At 40.0% G+C, this 15,510-nt stretch overlaps 2 protein-coding genes across 2 annotated transcripts; one reads left to right on the top strand and one right to left on the bottom strand.

Moving 5' to 3' along the window:
* The first annotated feature begins 258 nt into the window (after positions 1 to 258).
* On the top strand, positions 259 to 15,507 carry ift74 (intraflagellar transport 74). Its single transcript, XM_084566167.1, has 20 exons — positions 259 to 433; positions 1,805 to 1,941; positions 2,052 to 2,193; positions 2,307 to 2,355; positions 2,573 to 2,671; positions 3,132 to 3,192; positions 4,148 to 4,207; positions 4,323 to 4,384; positions 10,139 to 10,277; positions 10,480 to 10,542; positions 10,769 to 10,912; positions 11,474 to 11,514; positions 11,598 to 11,677; positions 12,243 to 12,296; positions 13,205 to 13,302; positions 13,431 to 13,557; positions 13,672 to 13,835; positions 14,220 to 14,345; positions 14,516 to 14,576; positions 14,955 to 15,507. The coding sequence occupies exons 2-20, from the start codon at positions 1,810 to 1,812 to the stop codon at positions 15,068 to 15,070; spliced, it is 1,818 nt and encodes a 605-aa protein (XP_084422293.1). The 5' UTR covers positions 259 to 433; positions 1,805 to 1,809; the 3' UTR covers positions 15,071 to 15,507.
* LOC311503449 (uncharacterized protein) lies at positions 5,341 to 7,233 on the bottom strand (the record flags this gene model as incomplete). Its single annotated transcript, XM_084566168.1, has 6 exons — positions 7,071 to 7,233; positions 6,734 to 6,984; positions 6,469 to 6,580; positions 6,305 to 6,392; positions 5,744 to 5,938; positions 5,341 to 5,645 (listed from the first exon to the last, which is right to left on the bottom strand). Exons 1-6 carry the CDS (start codon positions 7,164 to 7,166, stop codon positions 5,341 to 5,343), a joined length of 1,047 nt encoding a protein of 348 aa, XP_084422294.1. The 5' UTR covers positions 7,167 to 7,233.
* Positions 15,508 to 15,510: the final 3 nt, after the last annotated feature.

The raw sequence follows: 15,510 nt of genomic DNA, 5'->3' as shown, positions 1-15,510 counted from the left end.
GCCTTCAGTAGAGTATATACAATTATGTCAACATCTTTCTTTACTTCTAATAATCAAACTACTGTTCAGATCAAACTGCACTCTGGTTTAGGTTATCTTTATATTTATATATAAATATTTATATTATTTATATATCTGGTTTGTGTCCACAGTTTGGCCCAATATGCAGATTTTAGTTAAATACTCAAGTATGGGCAGATATTTGACTTGTGTAATTCCTCTGTTGGACGTTGGGGGCAGACTTTCAACTTGTCGCAACCCCAATTTCAAGCGAAGAAGAAGACGAAGAAGCCGGTTACTGGGGTAACGACAACATCAGCTCAAGTTGCTAACTGGCTTTTAGCTAGCGCTTCACTCTGTAGTTGACAAACTAACAACACAGCTCCTTCGGTTAGAGGGAAATAAAATACCGAGTAGAGGATTCATATTTAAGGTACGAAGCATTTGCTGCAATAGCCAAGCTATTCCGTGTTAACAAGCTAAAGCTAAAGCTGTTTGTTTGTTTTAACTCGACGCTAATAGTGATAGCATAAGTAAGCTAGCTAACGGTGTGACGTTTGCTGATAAATTAAAACAGCTGAATTAAATTAATCTGTTAACGATCATATTAATTATGTTTCTGTTAGCGGACATCATGTAAAGTTACGGGTTTAAACTAACGAGAAGCAACTTAAAGTCTTATTGATTAAAAAAAATAAAAAATAGTGCTGCGTGTGTGTTAAAGGTTCATTAGTATCAGTGTATTTTCACTCACAAGTTAGCTTTAAGCTAGCATCAAGTGGACAAATCTCAGGTCATGAGACTACTTATTTATTTATTTATTGTAATCCTTTACCTTTTATCCAAATGTTAAAACAGAACACGGGGTGACTTTTTGCCTTAAAGAAAATTAATATACATAAAATCATATAAATGACCAAATGACTAGTGCAAATTAAACAAAAGAAGATAGGGCGTCTGGGTTAAACATATTTAATTTAATCAGAATTTAATTTCCTGCAACTTCATGGAGAAAATGAATGTTTTTTGGGGATTATTTTGTACCAATCATACAAAGAGGTTTGGTTTAAGCCACTTTTTAGTGATTGGCTTTTCAATCAGCTTTAATTCATTTAGAAACCCAGTATAAAATTCCATCCCGTATAAATATTGTCTGTGCCTCATATGATTTCACATCCTGTATGAATACTGCTCAAAAAATAAATTATTAATGGACATGACCACAATATGTGGCGACGATCGATTGATGGAGAAACTCTCACAAAGTCAGAGGAGCCTGAATGATGAGACTTTTGAACAGGGGTTAAATAAAAAACTACTTACACATTTCCAACTACTTGCTCAGGTTATATTACATAAACTTCCTCCGTGATTCCTCTGGAATGAGAGTATTAGTTTCCTTGTGCCATTGTAGTTCAATGTCAGTAGATAGTGTTTGCAGTTTTTACCTCTATATGAGACGACTTTAAAAATGCAAAATGCATCTTACTAGCTCTTCAATATGTGACACAAAATAAAGAATCAATTTACAATCTCAGAACTGTGAAGGCTTTTCACAGAATCAGCCGTTGCGATGTCACAAGAGTTAGTGTATTCTGGAAGAAAAGGACATTTTTGCACCTTAGGAGCCTCATCTGCTTTTTTGTTTATGTGCATTTTTTATTTAGTTTGTAAGCTTTTTGAAAGAACGTAATCAGTTACAGCTTGATCTACAGTGTAGATTTCTACCCCTCTTCTCACACCATCATAGCTAGATCCAATGTGTTTTGCCATTTGCTGCTTTTAATGTGTATTCTGGTTTTAGGCATCATGGCGAGCCAGCGACCTCCCTCCAGCGTAGGCCGGCCAATGAGCCGTAGCGGCGGATCTGTGGTCCCTGGTGCAGGAAGACCCCCAACAGCCGTCCGTCCTCCTCCTACGGCTATCCGTGTCGCAACTGGGGTAAGCCTGTCCCGGTTTTGATTTCTTTTCTCTTAACATTAATGTTCTCTTCTAATGATCTAATAGAAACTAGGATCTTATGAAGTTTAATTCCTGCATTTTCATTTCAGATGGTTCCAGGTACCAGTGGCCATCCTGGTATGAGGGGTGGCATCCCCATCGCCACCCCTGGAGTCCTGTCGGCACAGATCAAAGTCACTGACAGGCCCGTCACCCAACAGGGGCTCAGTGGGATGAAAACTGGCATGAAAGGTGCGTTTGTTTTCATGGATTAATGCATTCATTGATTCTGGTTCGTATCTAACATGTGACTGCTCTCTGCGTCACTCTCCCATGACCTCTCGTCCCTGTTCTTTTCCCAAAAGGACCTCAGAGACAGATTCTGGATAAGTCCTACTACTTGGGCCTCCTGAGGTAACACATGCAAACTGCCCCTAACAATATTATTATGTTAGAACTCATTTCAGAAGGTCATGCACACAATTCCCAAGATGTTTTATATATATATAGACAAACTGAATCATAGATTTTGACTGCAGTAATATTAGATTTATTGTTTGTTACCATTTTATGTATACTTTTCTGTATACATTATTTTTAATGGTGAATGTTATTGTTGTTTTGCTGTCAGGAGTAAGATCAACGAGTTGACCACAGAGACCAGCAAACTGCACAAAGAGATTGACAACTACAACCAGGAGAATTCTGTCTACCTGTCCTACGAGAAGAGGTGGGTGTCTTTGCTACTCAGCTCTTGCTGTGCCAATGTTTCTGTGTCCACCTTCCTGATTTATTGATGATACACTGAACTAGTGAATATTTATGAATGATAGTTGCAGAAGACCACCAACATTAAATTAGCTGATAAATCACCAGAAGTAAATATATTTCCACTAAATATAATAGAACAAGCAAGTTACATAGAAAAACTAAATTTAATTAATGTCTCTCAGTGTCACGCTGGTGCTTTAACTCCACTCAGGTGTCCTACACAGACATCTATTTTTTTACCTTACCATTCCAACCATAAAAATATCGGCAGCTCTTCTAAATTATTAATTAAAACTGGTTTGTTTAATATATTGACACTGTTGCCACTGTATATGCAGGACACTGAGGGGTTTTCACACAAATAAAAAAAGGTCTGCAGCATTTTCTAAAACTCTTTGATGTCTTGTATTCCACTACAGAGCTGAAGGCCTGGCTGCAGAGATTAAGGATATGCAAGGTCAGCTGGCCGACTACAACATGGTAAGCAGCGGCTGCACACTGCAAACTGCAAACACTACACTCCTTAAAAAACAATCATACCCACATATAGTAGTAGTGCAATCAACACCATCAGCACCTGTAAACACCACCATGCGCCAAAGAAGACCACACCCTTGATCAAAGCTGGAGAGAAACCCAGAGCACGCCCACAGACAACAACAGGCCTCCTCCACACAGCCCCAGACTGGCAGCTGCAAGTTGACCTGGGAAAATGGCTGAGGTCCCCCCAGCATGTCGCAACCACATCCCTCCGGCCAGACATTATCATCACCACCGAGGTCACAAAACACCTGATCATGCTGGAACTGACAGTGCCTTGGGAAGAGCGGATGGAGGAAGCCAACGAAAGGAAACGCGCCAAGTGCAGGAGCTGGTGGAGGAGGGCAGGGGCAGGGGCTGGAGGACTTTTATGAGCCCATAGAAGTTGGCAGTAAGGGCTTTGCAGGACGTTCATTATGTGAAGCACTCGGCCACTTGGGCATTACAGGGGCAGCCAAGAAGAGGGCCATCCATTCCGCCACTGAAGCTGCAGAGAGGTGGCTTTGGATCAAGAGGGCTGATCCGTGGGTTGCTACTGGGACGCAAGTCGGGGTCTGATCAGCCCCGGCTGGGTCGCCTGGGCGAGGGTGTCTGTTGCAAGACCCGTAACACCTGTTGACCCCAGGAAACAACACTGATGATGCGTCCCAGTGCATCCAGAAGACGTGTCTTAAAGAGCAATCAGCACCAGTAGATTTAGTCAAAAGACAAACTGAAAGAAGTCTCCTCAACTCAGCAACTTAAGGATACATGCTCGGTCACAGCTGTCAGTGTACATGGAGGCCACTGAACATGTGCAACTTGTACATTAGCGACGTATTTCAAAAGCTAGGACAGAACAGCCTACACTACACTAATCTTTTAACTCATGTCTGTTCTTTATTTGTGTTTCCAGCTGGTGGACAAGCTCAACACCAACACAGAGATGGAGGAAATGATCAACGACTACAACATTGTAAGCATAAACTATTTAAAAGAGGCGATTCAGTCGGCTGATTCTAGGACAAGAGCTTATTTCAAGTACAATAAGAATTCCTTTAAGTTTCCTTTTTTTGTCCCTCCCCTTCCAGCTGAAGGCCCAGAATGACAGTGAGGCACAAAGCATTGACAGCATCTTCACTGAGAGGAGAGAGTAAGTACAAGTGCTGCTAAGTTTATCACACAGTGTTGACATTATGGGGACAGAGGTCTTCGTTCAGGAATTATTATTCTTATTTTTCCACAGCAAATAGAACTGTTGCATTAATACAAATATTTACATGGTAATCTCTGCTGAGGAGGTTAGCTTTTGAGAAGGTGAACTGCTTTTAAAAGGCTTTAAAAATGACAATGTGAAGCAGAATCCCTGATTTATGGACAAGTTGTAAACATAATTAATAATACGTTTTATATAGCTTAAGGCCAAAAAGCTAGAACGTAAAAAAAATAGTGTAAACTCAACGATAAGCACCAGGTGTGTCTACTTAAAAAACTAACCTGCAGTTCAGATGCAGACCTGCAGTCACACAAGTAAAAGCTTAAAACGTACCCCGTAAAGTTTTCTTAACAAAAGTTACTCCTTAAAGATGTAATGTCAAGTGCATTTCCCTCCTCAAAAAAAAAAATTATTTTAAATCTCGTACCATTTTACATTTATATTTACTCGCTTTTAATCGTCACTCAAGGGAAAACACTTCCGCCACAGTGATCTGGCTCTTCTTATTAGCGCCATGCTAGCAAGTGTGGTTCTGCTGAGTAAAGACCCTCATCTGTGCACTATTTATATCAAAGTAAGACATGTTAGATTTCATTTCTTGGCCAGAAACTGGGGAATTTTACTCGAGCAAGAGCTCAAATGGAATTTGCGTGAAGATAATAAAGAATTCTACAAAAAATTACTTGATAAACATCAATCTTGCAGTGCTTTAGACGATACATCGCTGGCTAATTTACTCACGTTATTCACCTAATGTGACATATATTAATAATCTTTTGTTCCGTACAAGACCCCCTCAGTGACTTTAGAGAACACAGGCTGAGAGCCTTCCTCGTTTTGTCCCTGGTTCTCTAACTTCTTCATGGTTTTACTAGAATCACTTCCCCTGCGTGTCACTCTTCACTCTTGATATACGGATCCTCGAAGTACACGTCCCCATCCCCCTCTTCCTCCTCCGTGTGCCTGTTGTGACGTACGAAGGTGAACGTCTGATGAGCTCCTGTCTCTGAAAAGACGTTCGGCGCAGTGTCCTCCTCCCTCCCGTCGTCTTCTCGCAGCAGCCGGTGTCGGTAGTTGTGGAAGAGCCTGTACCAGGAAGGGCCCTTGATGGCGCATATAATGAGCATGCCGGTGGTTAGTGCCAAGGCTATGATGCAGGACGTGAACTTCCACGTGTTGCCGAGCGCAGGTGTCTGGCCTGGTTGTTGATGGAGGGTGGAGACAGGGAGGAGAGAGTTAATCCATGTTTTATTTGTGCATCTACACATGAGAGAGAAATAAGAAGAAAGGTCGTACCTTCACTGAAGTTGTGGTTCTGACTTGATGACAGTGTGGTCGTCAGCAAAGTGGACGAGCTCCGAGAGTCTTGAAAGTGACCTGGTGTTGGAGGCTGTTGTGTGGATGTTGGTGATGGTGAGCACAGAGCTGTAGCCTCTAGAAGATCTCTTCCAACCTGCTTTGCTGGAGATGCACAGGTGGCTTTTGGTCCCCCTGTAGAGCCACGCATCATTTATTAACATACTTATATTATTTTCAGAGTTCAGTTCAGGTTCAACGTCCTGTACTTAGAAGTCTTACTGTGGCGATGATGTCAACATTTAACAGTTCTAGGTCAAGTTCACCTGACACAATACGATTATTAAATTATTAAACTCTAACTGAAATCGGGCCTTTATTTAATTTCTTCTGTGATTTTATAATTGTATCTTGGCTTCACACCTGGAGCTTTGCCCACCCATACTTACGTAATAAACCCTCAACATAGCCAGGCAATCTAAAAATGTTAAAACCAGCTTGGATAAGGGTCACAAGTCAGTCTATTACTAAAATGTAAAACTGTATAATACACATTACTACCAATGGTAACATTTGCTGCTTTTATCTCTCCAATGGCTCTCAGAAGAGGACAGGAACAGTTCCAAGGATTTCCATGTAGGTTCAGCGTCTGGTGGAACCAGACAGGGTCATGTTAATGGATTTATAATCTATAAAAAGGACTTGGAGCATTTTGGACATTTTACCTGTAGACTTGTTAGCTGTCTGATTATCTGTGCAGGGAGACTTGTCAGCTGGTTCTGGGACAGGTCCAGCACTGTCAGGGCATCTAGGCCATAGAAAGCCTTGGGGTCCAGGCTGTAAAGGTAACAGGAAGGTTTCACCACACCAATGTACGTTAATAGCAAATATCATGAGCATCCAGACACATTTCATATCAAGGTCTTTGGTCGCCTTGTGCGTGTGAACAAACCAATATGGTGCCGCCATTTTAATTTGCTTTCTATTTACCTGCTGATGTTGTTCCTGGTGAGAGACAGCACTCTGAGGTTTGGTAGCACAGAGAAGTAGTGGGCTGGTATAGTAGTCACCTGGTTACTATCCAAGCGGAGTTCGACGAGTGTGGGATAGCTGGCTAGGGCTTTTCGGTCTTCATCAGTCAGAGTAATAAGATTCTCCATAATCACCAGATTTGTAACATTGGAATTGTTTTTATTATGAGGGATGGAGTGTAGAAGGTTGTTGGTCAAGTTTTGTACCATCTGATGGATGAATGGAGAGATATTACAACAAATCTGCACATAAAACATGAATCATAAATATTATTAATGGCTAGAACTTTTCATACCGGTTCATCATCAACAGCCTCAGCAGTATTTTCTACATTCATTACTAATCCTGCAGTCAGCCACAGCAGGAGAAGAGGTAGCCGCCACTTTTCCATTATCCTGCCCTGAAAAGAAGCAAATACAAAATAGTCTCTTGGTAAAAGAGGCCTACAACACACAAGAATATTTTAAAATGATTAGTTTGTTTTTTGACATATACCACAACCTTGTAGACTGAGAACCTTCACAGACTTTTCACAAACTAAAGCTGAAACAAATGCAGCTGGACTTTTTTTTCACTAGGTGTGAAACCGTTTGGGTGCCCCCATTCACACCATGAGTCTGGATTCTCTGACCGTTGATTTGTTTTTAGAGTAGAGTTCATTGGGGGATCAAAACAAAATTCTCCTGATTACAGGTGAGTATCTGTTCGTTACAGAGCCTAGTCATGTGTGTTTCTAGTTGATACCACCCACAGATGTTCATAATAAAAACCTCAACTCCTCCTCAGTCATTTGGAGCTAAAGAAACTACTTAGAGGAGTCCGGCTATCTTTGTTTGTGAGATTTAATGTCTGAAGTGTTCTATTATAGTGAATATGCCTTTAACAATTTATCCAAGCTCCCGGTAAATTGCTAAAACTGCTTGTTAGCTTAGCTCACTCTGCAGTCTAAAGAGAAACTGGTTTATCAGTTCCAAATATATTATAAAGAGAAAAGCTCCCTGCATTTAAGAAGATGCAGTAGAGATTGCATGAAGGCATTTAATTTATTTTTACATCAGGGTTTCTGCGGAGTCATAAAAAGTCTTTAAAAAAAGTCTTAAAAAGTCTTAAATTTGATAATGCCAATTTAAGGCCTTAAAAAGTCTTAAATATGAGCATATTTTGCATTGTAGGTCTTAAATGACATTTCGTCAAGTCTTGAATCCTTACGTCCATTTACCGCTTCATTCACATTTCGTTCAATGCGTCGGTGGCATTCACAGTTAGTACCGTGTGTTCTGTGTAGTTCTTTATTAAATATAACTGTTAGCAGTACGCCGAAATTAAACTACAAATGAGACATAGAAGTGGAATCCGGTGTTCAGCCCGGTTTGTAATGTGTTGCAGCACCGGGTATTCGTCACGTAACGTTATAGATTTTTGCCTCCTTTTGGATTCGAGACTTCTTCTGTCACATGAACCTCGTTGTCAACTTGGTGAACTGCAGACTCTTCTGATTCTGCTGCCTCATCATCATAAAGTGAGGCTCCCGTGGCTGTTTCATGATAAGGATCCGTGATAAATAATCTATTTAAAGTGCGCCGTAAAGTCTGACGGCCTGAAATCACCACTGGCTCTATAAATCTTTCCTCAGTTTTCCTGCCAATATGGCGGTGTCAACAAAAGAAGTCACGTGACGCCCGGAGCTCTATAGCTGTCTACAGCGATCTGTTTCAATGCCATTTAACTACACTGAAATACATTACAAATCTTTGCATGGCACATTGGATGAAGGAAGTTGGGACATGTCTCAATGCATGTGAAATCACATCTAGAGGGTAGTTGATAGGTGAATGACAATACATTTTGTTATTTTGAAAGTAATACTGGGTCTCTGATTTTCCTTATTTTTGTACTTCAAGTAGGTCTTAAATTTAACCTATAATAGTCTTAAAAAAGTCTTAAAAAGTCTTAAATTTCACTTGCTCAAACCTGCAGAAACCCTGTACATGTCTTGAAGTGCAGTTTATTAAATTGCACATAAAGATGTAAAAGCTGAACGTTTCTGTAGGAAAGCGTTTAGTGTAGACATGGAAAGTCCTTCAGTTGTAATTAAAATCAGTTATTTTGAAAATTCCCACTTAGGACACTTACCTGGGTATCAAATTATTGAACAGACCAATTATATTATCACCTGATCTTGATGTGTTTCGTCAAAATAGATATTTTCTTTTATATGCATGTGAGCATAAAACCATGGTCACAGTACAGTGTACATGAAATCACGTCATCTATAAGTAGACCGATGAACTAAAGCGTTTCTTTTTATCTTCTATCTTAAGGAGCAAATAAAAACACTCACGTTATTCAAACAGAGATTCAGCGGAGAACAAAGCAGCACGTCGTAATCTGTGAATTTAATCTCACTGCGTTACTATTCTACACTGAATAGAAACTCAAGACGCTTACCTGTGCTGCTGCACGCACTAAGATGAACTCTTTTCACCTGTCACCCTCACACAGCCAGCACAGCAATTGACCTTTGCTCCTTATAAAACATGGAGGCTGGAATACAGTGTTCCTGCTAGCTAACCATTTATGATCAGTCAGGGCCGTCCTTCCTTTCCTTGCTTTACTTTCTTCCTCTTCAAGGCTTTGCTTGGACATCCCCCATTTAAAGAACACAAACAAATACTAGTCCTACTGCCTTTTCTTTAATGTTTTTGGATAAACAAATAATATCCTAAAACTCTGCTGCAAATGAAAGACAGTGTTTACTTAAATCTTCTTAGGGAGAAAGTGATTCATCTCCCCTTGCACCGTCAAAGGAGGAAAAAGTGGGAGGTCAGATGATTGATTGTTTTTAAATTCAACCTAAATGAATCTTAATTTTTCTTTATCCAAAAGCTGCAGCCTTTTCTGTGCACGTTCTTTCTTTGAGCCTATGATCGGTTTCACTGCACCATTTACAGTCTAAGGTGCGAAAGGCTGTGTTGAGCCAGGAAAATGATTCAAACTCCAGTGCAGCCTGGTGGCAACTTAGTGAAGCTGTAGTTGTCAATGACATTTGATTTTCAAGCCTCTAGTGTGGATACAGTGAAAAGCTCTTTGTGGTGAAACATGGAGGAAACTCTGGCCACAGTTAAAAAGCTCATTCTATGTCCATATGTGGCCAAGTTCTAATTTAATACCTAATAGTTCACATAACATGCTTTTACATTTAGTGAAATGTGTGGCTTCGTTATCCAAATCCTTCTCTGATCCAGTACCTGCGCTGTCATTGTTAAGCAAACAAATAAACCTAAAAATAAACCTAAAAAATAACCTGTGTCCTTGATTTAAACGTGGCCTTGGGTCTTTGCTTCATGTGTGTTTGCTCTGCAGAAGGGAGGAGGCGATCCGGGCGATCGAGGAGGACATCAGGAGGGAAAGGCGGGTTGCAGATGAAGTCGTGCAGGCAATGCCGGCCGCAAAGCAAGAGAAGTACTTCACCATGACGGCAACCAATGAGGAACTGCTGCAGGTATGTTTACCTTAAATAAATCTCCTGCTAAAGGTTGATCCATCTATCAGTATTCTGCAAAAGGCCTGTAAAGCAGGTAGCAATAACATTAAGCCCGTTCCTTCTACTAAGATTTCTGTTACTCATACTATAGTTTAATACTTCCGTGGCACCATGTAAAGTAAATGTCATTTACTGTATTTGTTTTTTTACTATTTTGCAGGAGCTAACCGTTCTCCAGGAAGAGCTGGACATTCTCATAACCAGGAAGGAGGACTATGAAGTAGTGAGTTGGGCTAAAAAGAGGAAAGAGTGCTGGAAATGTTTGGAAGGAGAAGTGTGGAAAAGAAGCAGGAAAGAAAGAAACGTACAAAAATGGGAAAAAAGGAAGTAAATGGATATAGCTTTTATTTACATCCCTCGTCATGGAACGGTACCGGCAGTAATATATCTAGCTGCAGTAGAAGTTGTAGAAGTAGTGGTTGCTTTAGCCGACATTTTCTCGTTTGCAGGAGCTGTCCCACTCGCAGATTAAACAGGAAGTGGTGCGGCTTCACGAGACGCTGTCGGCGCTGGTGGCGAAGCGTGATGCCATGGAGGCTGAGCACAAAAGCCTGGGCTCCCCCCTGGAGGAGAGAGAGAAGTTACTTAAGCAGGTTAGCTTCAAGTATTCAGTTTCTTTCTGTGCCGACAGCGATCACTGGATCACGGTGATGCTGAAGAAATGTTAAAAACTCAGGCTAGTTCTGAAGCCTCGTTCAGATCTTGCCTGAGTTTTTAAATAGTGTTTGAATAGTTTTTGTGAATGCACTGTTATTTAAAATAGTAAAATAAAAGAAGCTTCTTTAATTTAAAATCATATAGTTACTAAAACATAACTTAATCTTAATTTAAAGTAACTTCTGATGTTCAGAGGTGCCATAATCTGTGAGATGTATTGAAACGCTGCAGAAGAATCTGATCCTCGATAACGTTTTCAGTGTGAATCGCTGCACATGTAGCTGACACTTAATGCATCAACATGTCCAGTATTAAAGAAACAGTTCTGCACTAACCCTGTGACCCAGGTGCTGCAAAATCATGTTCCTTTGGCAGCAAGGTGCTAAGAGAAGCTTCTTCTTCTTATACAGATTGTAGAGAGAAACAACAGACCACATTCAAGACAAATGATCTGATTAATACCAGGAAGTAGATTTAAGCTGTTGTTCTGTTTCCAGGTGAAAGAGGACAACCAGGAAATTGCCAGCATGGATAGACAGTACGTACCGATGTTCATTAATCATTAATCGGTTTGAAACACAACATTACCTCTTTTATAATTGTGTTGTGTTTGTGTGTCAGACTTACAGAGATCAGGGACAAAACCAGACAAATCACAGAGGAGATCCGGCACCTGGAGCAGGACTCAGAGGCGGCTCAGGGTAACCCACTCCATGACCGCTCTCAGATTCCTTTGTTTCTTCTCTTTAAACTTATATATTTTAACTTTAAAGCATCTCATCCAGTTCTAATGTGATTTCACATGTTAGCATGTCAGTTTATTAACATCCATCTAGTTTTAAATAATAGAATAAATAACTTGACAGCATTAATGGAATCATTACAGGCCTCCATATCTTTATACTTCTGGGCATTTGGAGCATCAGTGCCTTTGGGATTTTATTTATCTCATAACTTCCTGTACTTTATTTATTCTTTTAAAGGAAACATGATGGAGAATCAGGTTTTATTTACCACAGTGAAACAAACAGACCTCAGCACTTCTCTCTTTGGATCGTAGAGACTATCATGATGAAGAGATGGTTTATGGACATCAAACTACAGTTCACTTCTTATTTATTCAAAGTTTGACTTATAGTGGAATCTTTGTAAACCTGGTGTTAGATTTTAATCTCCATCAAACTCTTTATTTTCAAACAGACTGTGCAAGAATGCTATGTATGAATATTATGAATAATAATGTGACTATTTTGTGTTTTCTTCCAGGGGAGTGTCAGCAGAAATACAAGGAGCTGAAGAGGAAGGAGGAGGAAATTGACCGTGAGTTTGATGGTTTGATATAAAACAAAAAGAGAGAGGTTTATTTTTGAGCCCGGTGAAACATAATTCTGTTTCAAAGATTAAAGCTAAACTTCAGATGATTCAAACTGGTGTCAGATGCCTTAGAAACATGAGACTGCAGCAAAGTGTCTGATCTATAAATATATGAAGAAGTGTGGCTTTGGTGGATCTAATGTCCTGCATGGATTCAAAAGCAAAAAGGTGGTAAGATTCAAAACCTAAAGCTTATGTGACTTTATTAACAAAGTGATGATATAAAATCACAAACAAACCCTTCTCAGTGTCACCTGTAAGTTTACTGAATAGTGGTTTTAAAGCTCAGTCTGGCGTCTTACAGTCATCACCATCTGACTCCACTTAACTGGGCTGGTGCAGTTCACCTCCTTTACTGTTGTAATGAATGGAGAAACTACCTGTAGAGAGCAGAACTGTACCAGGAAGTAAACATGTTTACTTCTGCTGTAAAGTTTAGCATTTTAACTTTGGGGTTAGGGTCATTGAAATTAGAACATTATCTTTGCGAAGATTTCACGTAACTAAACTATGAGTGCTAAATAAGTACTTTGACAGACTAAGTAGAAATCCGTCACTTGTCAGATGATAGTTTTATAATCTTATAACTTTCTGTATAAAGACCAGTCAATCAGCTTGTGAGTGTAGGTATATATCCAGTCATCACAAGCACAGTGTGTCATCTATGTACCTCTAGAAACACAAATGCTGATGCAGTTACTGTATCTGGAAGCAGACGCTGCTGCAGATATTGGATTCAGCCACAAGGAGGCGCCAACGTTTTCAAATCCTGCAAAGAAGAGCTTGAGATTCTGCCTTAAACCAAACACACCATGCAGGTTACAGTACATGGAAATAACTTTGCTTTGTTTCAGGCTTCCTGGACTCGTTTGAAGACTCCAGGGCTCAGGAGGAGCAGAAGATGACCCAGAGTGAGGAGAACATAGTGTCACTCCTGGAGCACTGCAGCAGGGTGAGGAGAGAGGAAGACTGGTGATTGATTATAAGAAGGAAGGAGCGTAGTGTAACAGAAAGACAGGGTGTGGTGCATTAGATTAAGTGTACATCTACCTGTATGTGTATGTGTGTGTGTGTGTGTAGAACATGTTGCGACTACGTCAGGTGGACACGGTGACAGCTAGTGAGCTGAGGAACATGCAGGAGGTGCTGGTCAGTAAGGAGACTGAGGTGGTCCAATCAGAGAGCACCGCCCAAGGATTGACAACAGGTCAGCAACACGCACTCAAACTCAAACTGTCGTGTTTATATATTTAATTTAACGAGTGACTTACAGGTCAAATGGGAAAATGCCACCTTGTTAACTTTGTCTTCTACCACCCAGAGTCCCAGCGCCTGCAGCAGGACCTGGAGAAGGTGCAGCAGTTGGAGGGGAAGATCTCAGGAGAACTCAGCACCCTGAAGGAACGAGTCGGCACCATGGAGTCTGAGCTACAGACCTACAGAGACCTGGACACCCTGAAGCACACGGCCGAGGAGAGGAAGAAGGTAACGCAGGCTGCACAAGTACACGCTGAGTGATCACGAAGCATTAATGTGTGTTTTATTCATAGATGGATAGATAGATAGATAGATAGATACTTACACACTACTTACACATAGACAGGAGTTACAGTCAGCAAAGAAAAAGAAGAAAAAAAAATAGAATAAAAAGGTATATTATACAAAAATACAAAGTATATATAAAATATAAAATAAAATATAAATATACAAAGTATATATAAAATAAAAAAGTATATGTAAAAAAATACAAAATATATATAAAATATACAAAAAATATGTAAAAAATTTTAATTATATAGATATAGATATATAGATATATGAAAATATATATAAAATATACAAAAAAACCAAAACAATTTTCTGGTGCAGAGACTACAGGAGGACCGGGTGGTGCTGACGGAGCGCAAAGATTCATTTGGACAGCTGTTGGATGAGATGAACCAGAAATATGAAGCTCTGAAGAACAAGCTGCAAGAAAACGAGACTCACGCTCAGGTTAGAACGTTTCACAGCATCTTTTCATCACTTTTATCAAAACAGCAGATGAAGATACTGTATAATTAGAGTCTTTCTGGTTTGACTCTTACAGAAGATGTGACGTAGATAGATATCTGGGACCTGATGTTTGATAATCTTGTGTGTGTGTGTGTGTGTGTGTCGTGCAGCTGGCTAACCTGGAGAGGAAATGGCAGCACTTGGAGCAGAACAACTTTGTGATGAAAGAGTGTATCCTTCAGAAAGCTGGCTTAGTTAATCAGTTGATAGATGTGGTGCTGCTCATCACATCCAGGGGTAACACTACCTTTTTATTTTTCAAACTTTCCGTCACATGGCTTCTCATGCAAAGAAGGTGTCTGAAGGTGAAGATGTTGGCGTTACTGAATTCCTCAGCATGTATAATGTATAAACTGACTGCTTCTATACCTTTAATGTGGTAGTAACAGTTCTTGGGGCATCTGCTCAACGAGGTGACTGGGATTTTGCATTTGAAGGAAGTAATAGAATGTTTTTCTCCTTGTATAATAGTCTGCCCTCAGACATACACGTCTCTCAGGTATGTTGTTTTATTCCCTGTAAAAGATTTTTCCTAAACGGCAGCTTCAGTCATCGCCTCTAAATCTCAAGAGAGCGACTACGCCTCCGTCGCCAAGAACGTCTCCCAGCAGGTGACGGAGTACAACAGGAGCCTCATCGAGTCTCTGCAGAACAACAGGAGTTGAACACACACGTCCACGTTCTGACTCTCAGGCAAACAGGTTTCTGAAAACTCAACCTTTTCTACTGTTGCCTTACTCATCTAGTTTGTGAAAATGTTTTCTTTCAATTGTAGCAGGATTTTTCTATTTAGTATTTATATATAACATGTTTTATATTTAATCATACAGAGATTGAGTTTCTGCTAAATTTTCCATCAGTCGTTCTCTGTCGTGGTTTAAATGTAGCTTCACATTTAAGATAATTGGAATAAAAAGTTCTTGAGAACATTTAAAGTACAATTCAAAACAAAATATATATCTACATTTACATTTAGCCAATTAACTCGCTGTTAATTGGAGTAGAAATGTCACAGTGACACTTTAAAGCCAGAAAGCTCGACTGTTTCTTACAACTGTACATAATATCTCACTGTTATAGTTGAGAAGTGATGTAAAATATTCCA

This window comes from Chelon labrosus (genome assembly GCF_963514085.1).
Source record: "Chelon labrosus genome assembly, chromosome: 18".
Taxonomy (NCBI): Eukaryota; Metazoa; Chordata; class Actinopteri; order Mugiliformes; family Mugilidae; genus Chelon; species Chelon labrosus.
The sequence above is the reverse complement of the archived record's forward strand: the minus strand, read 5'-3'. Positions and strand labels throughout refer to the sequence as shown.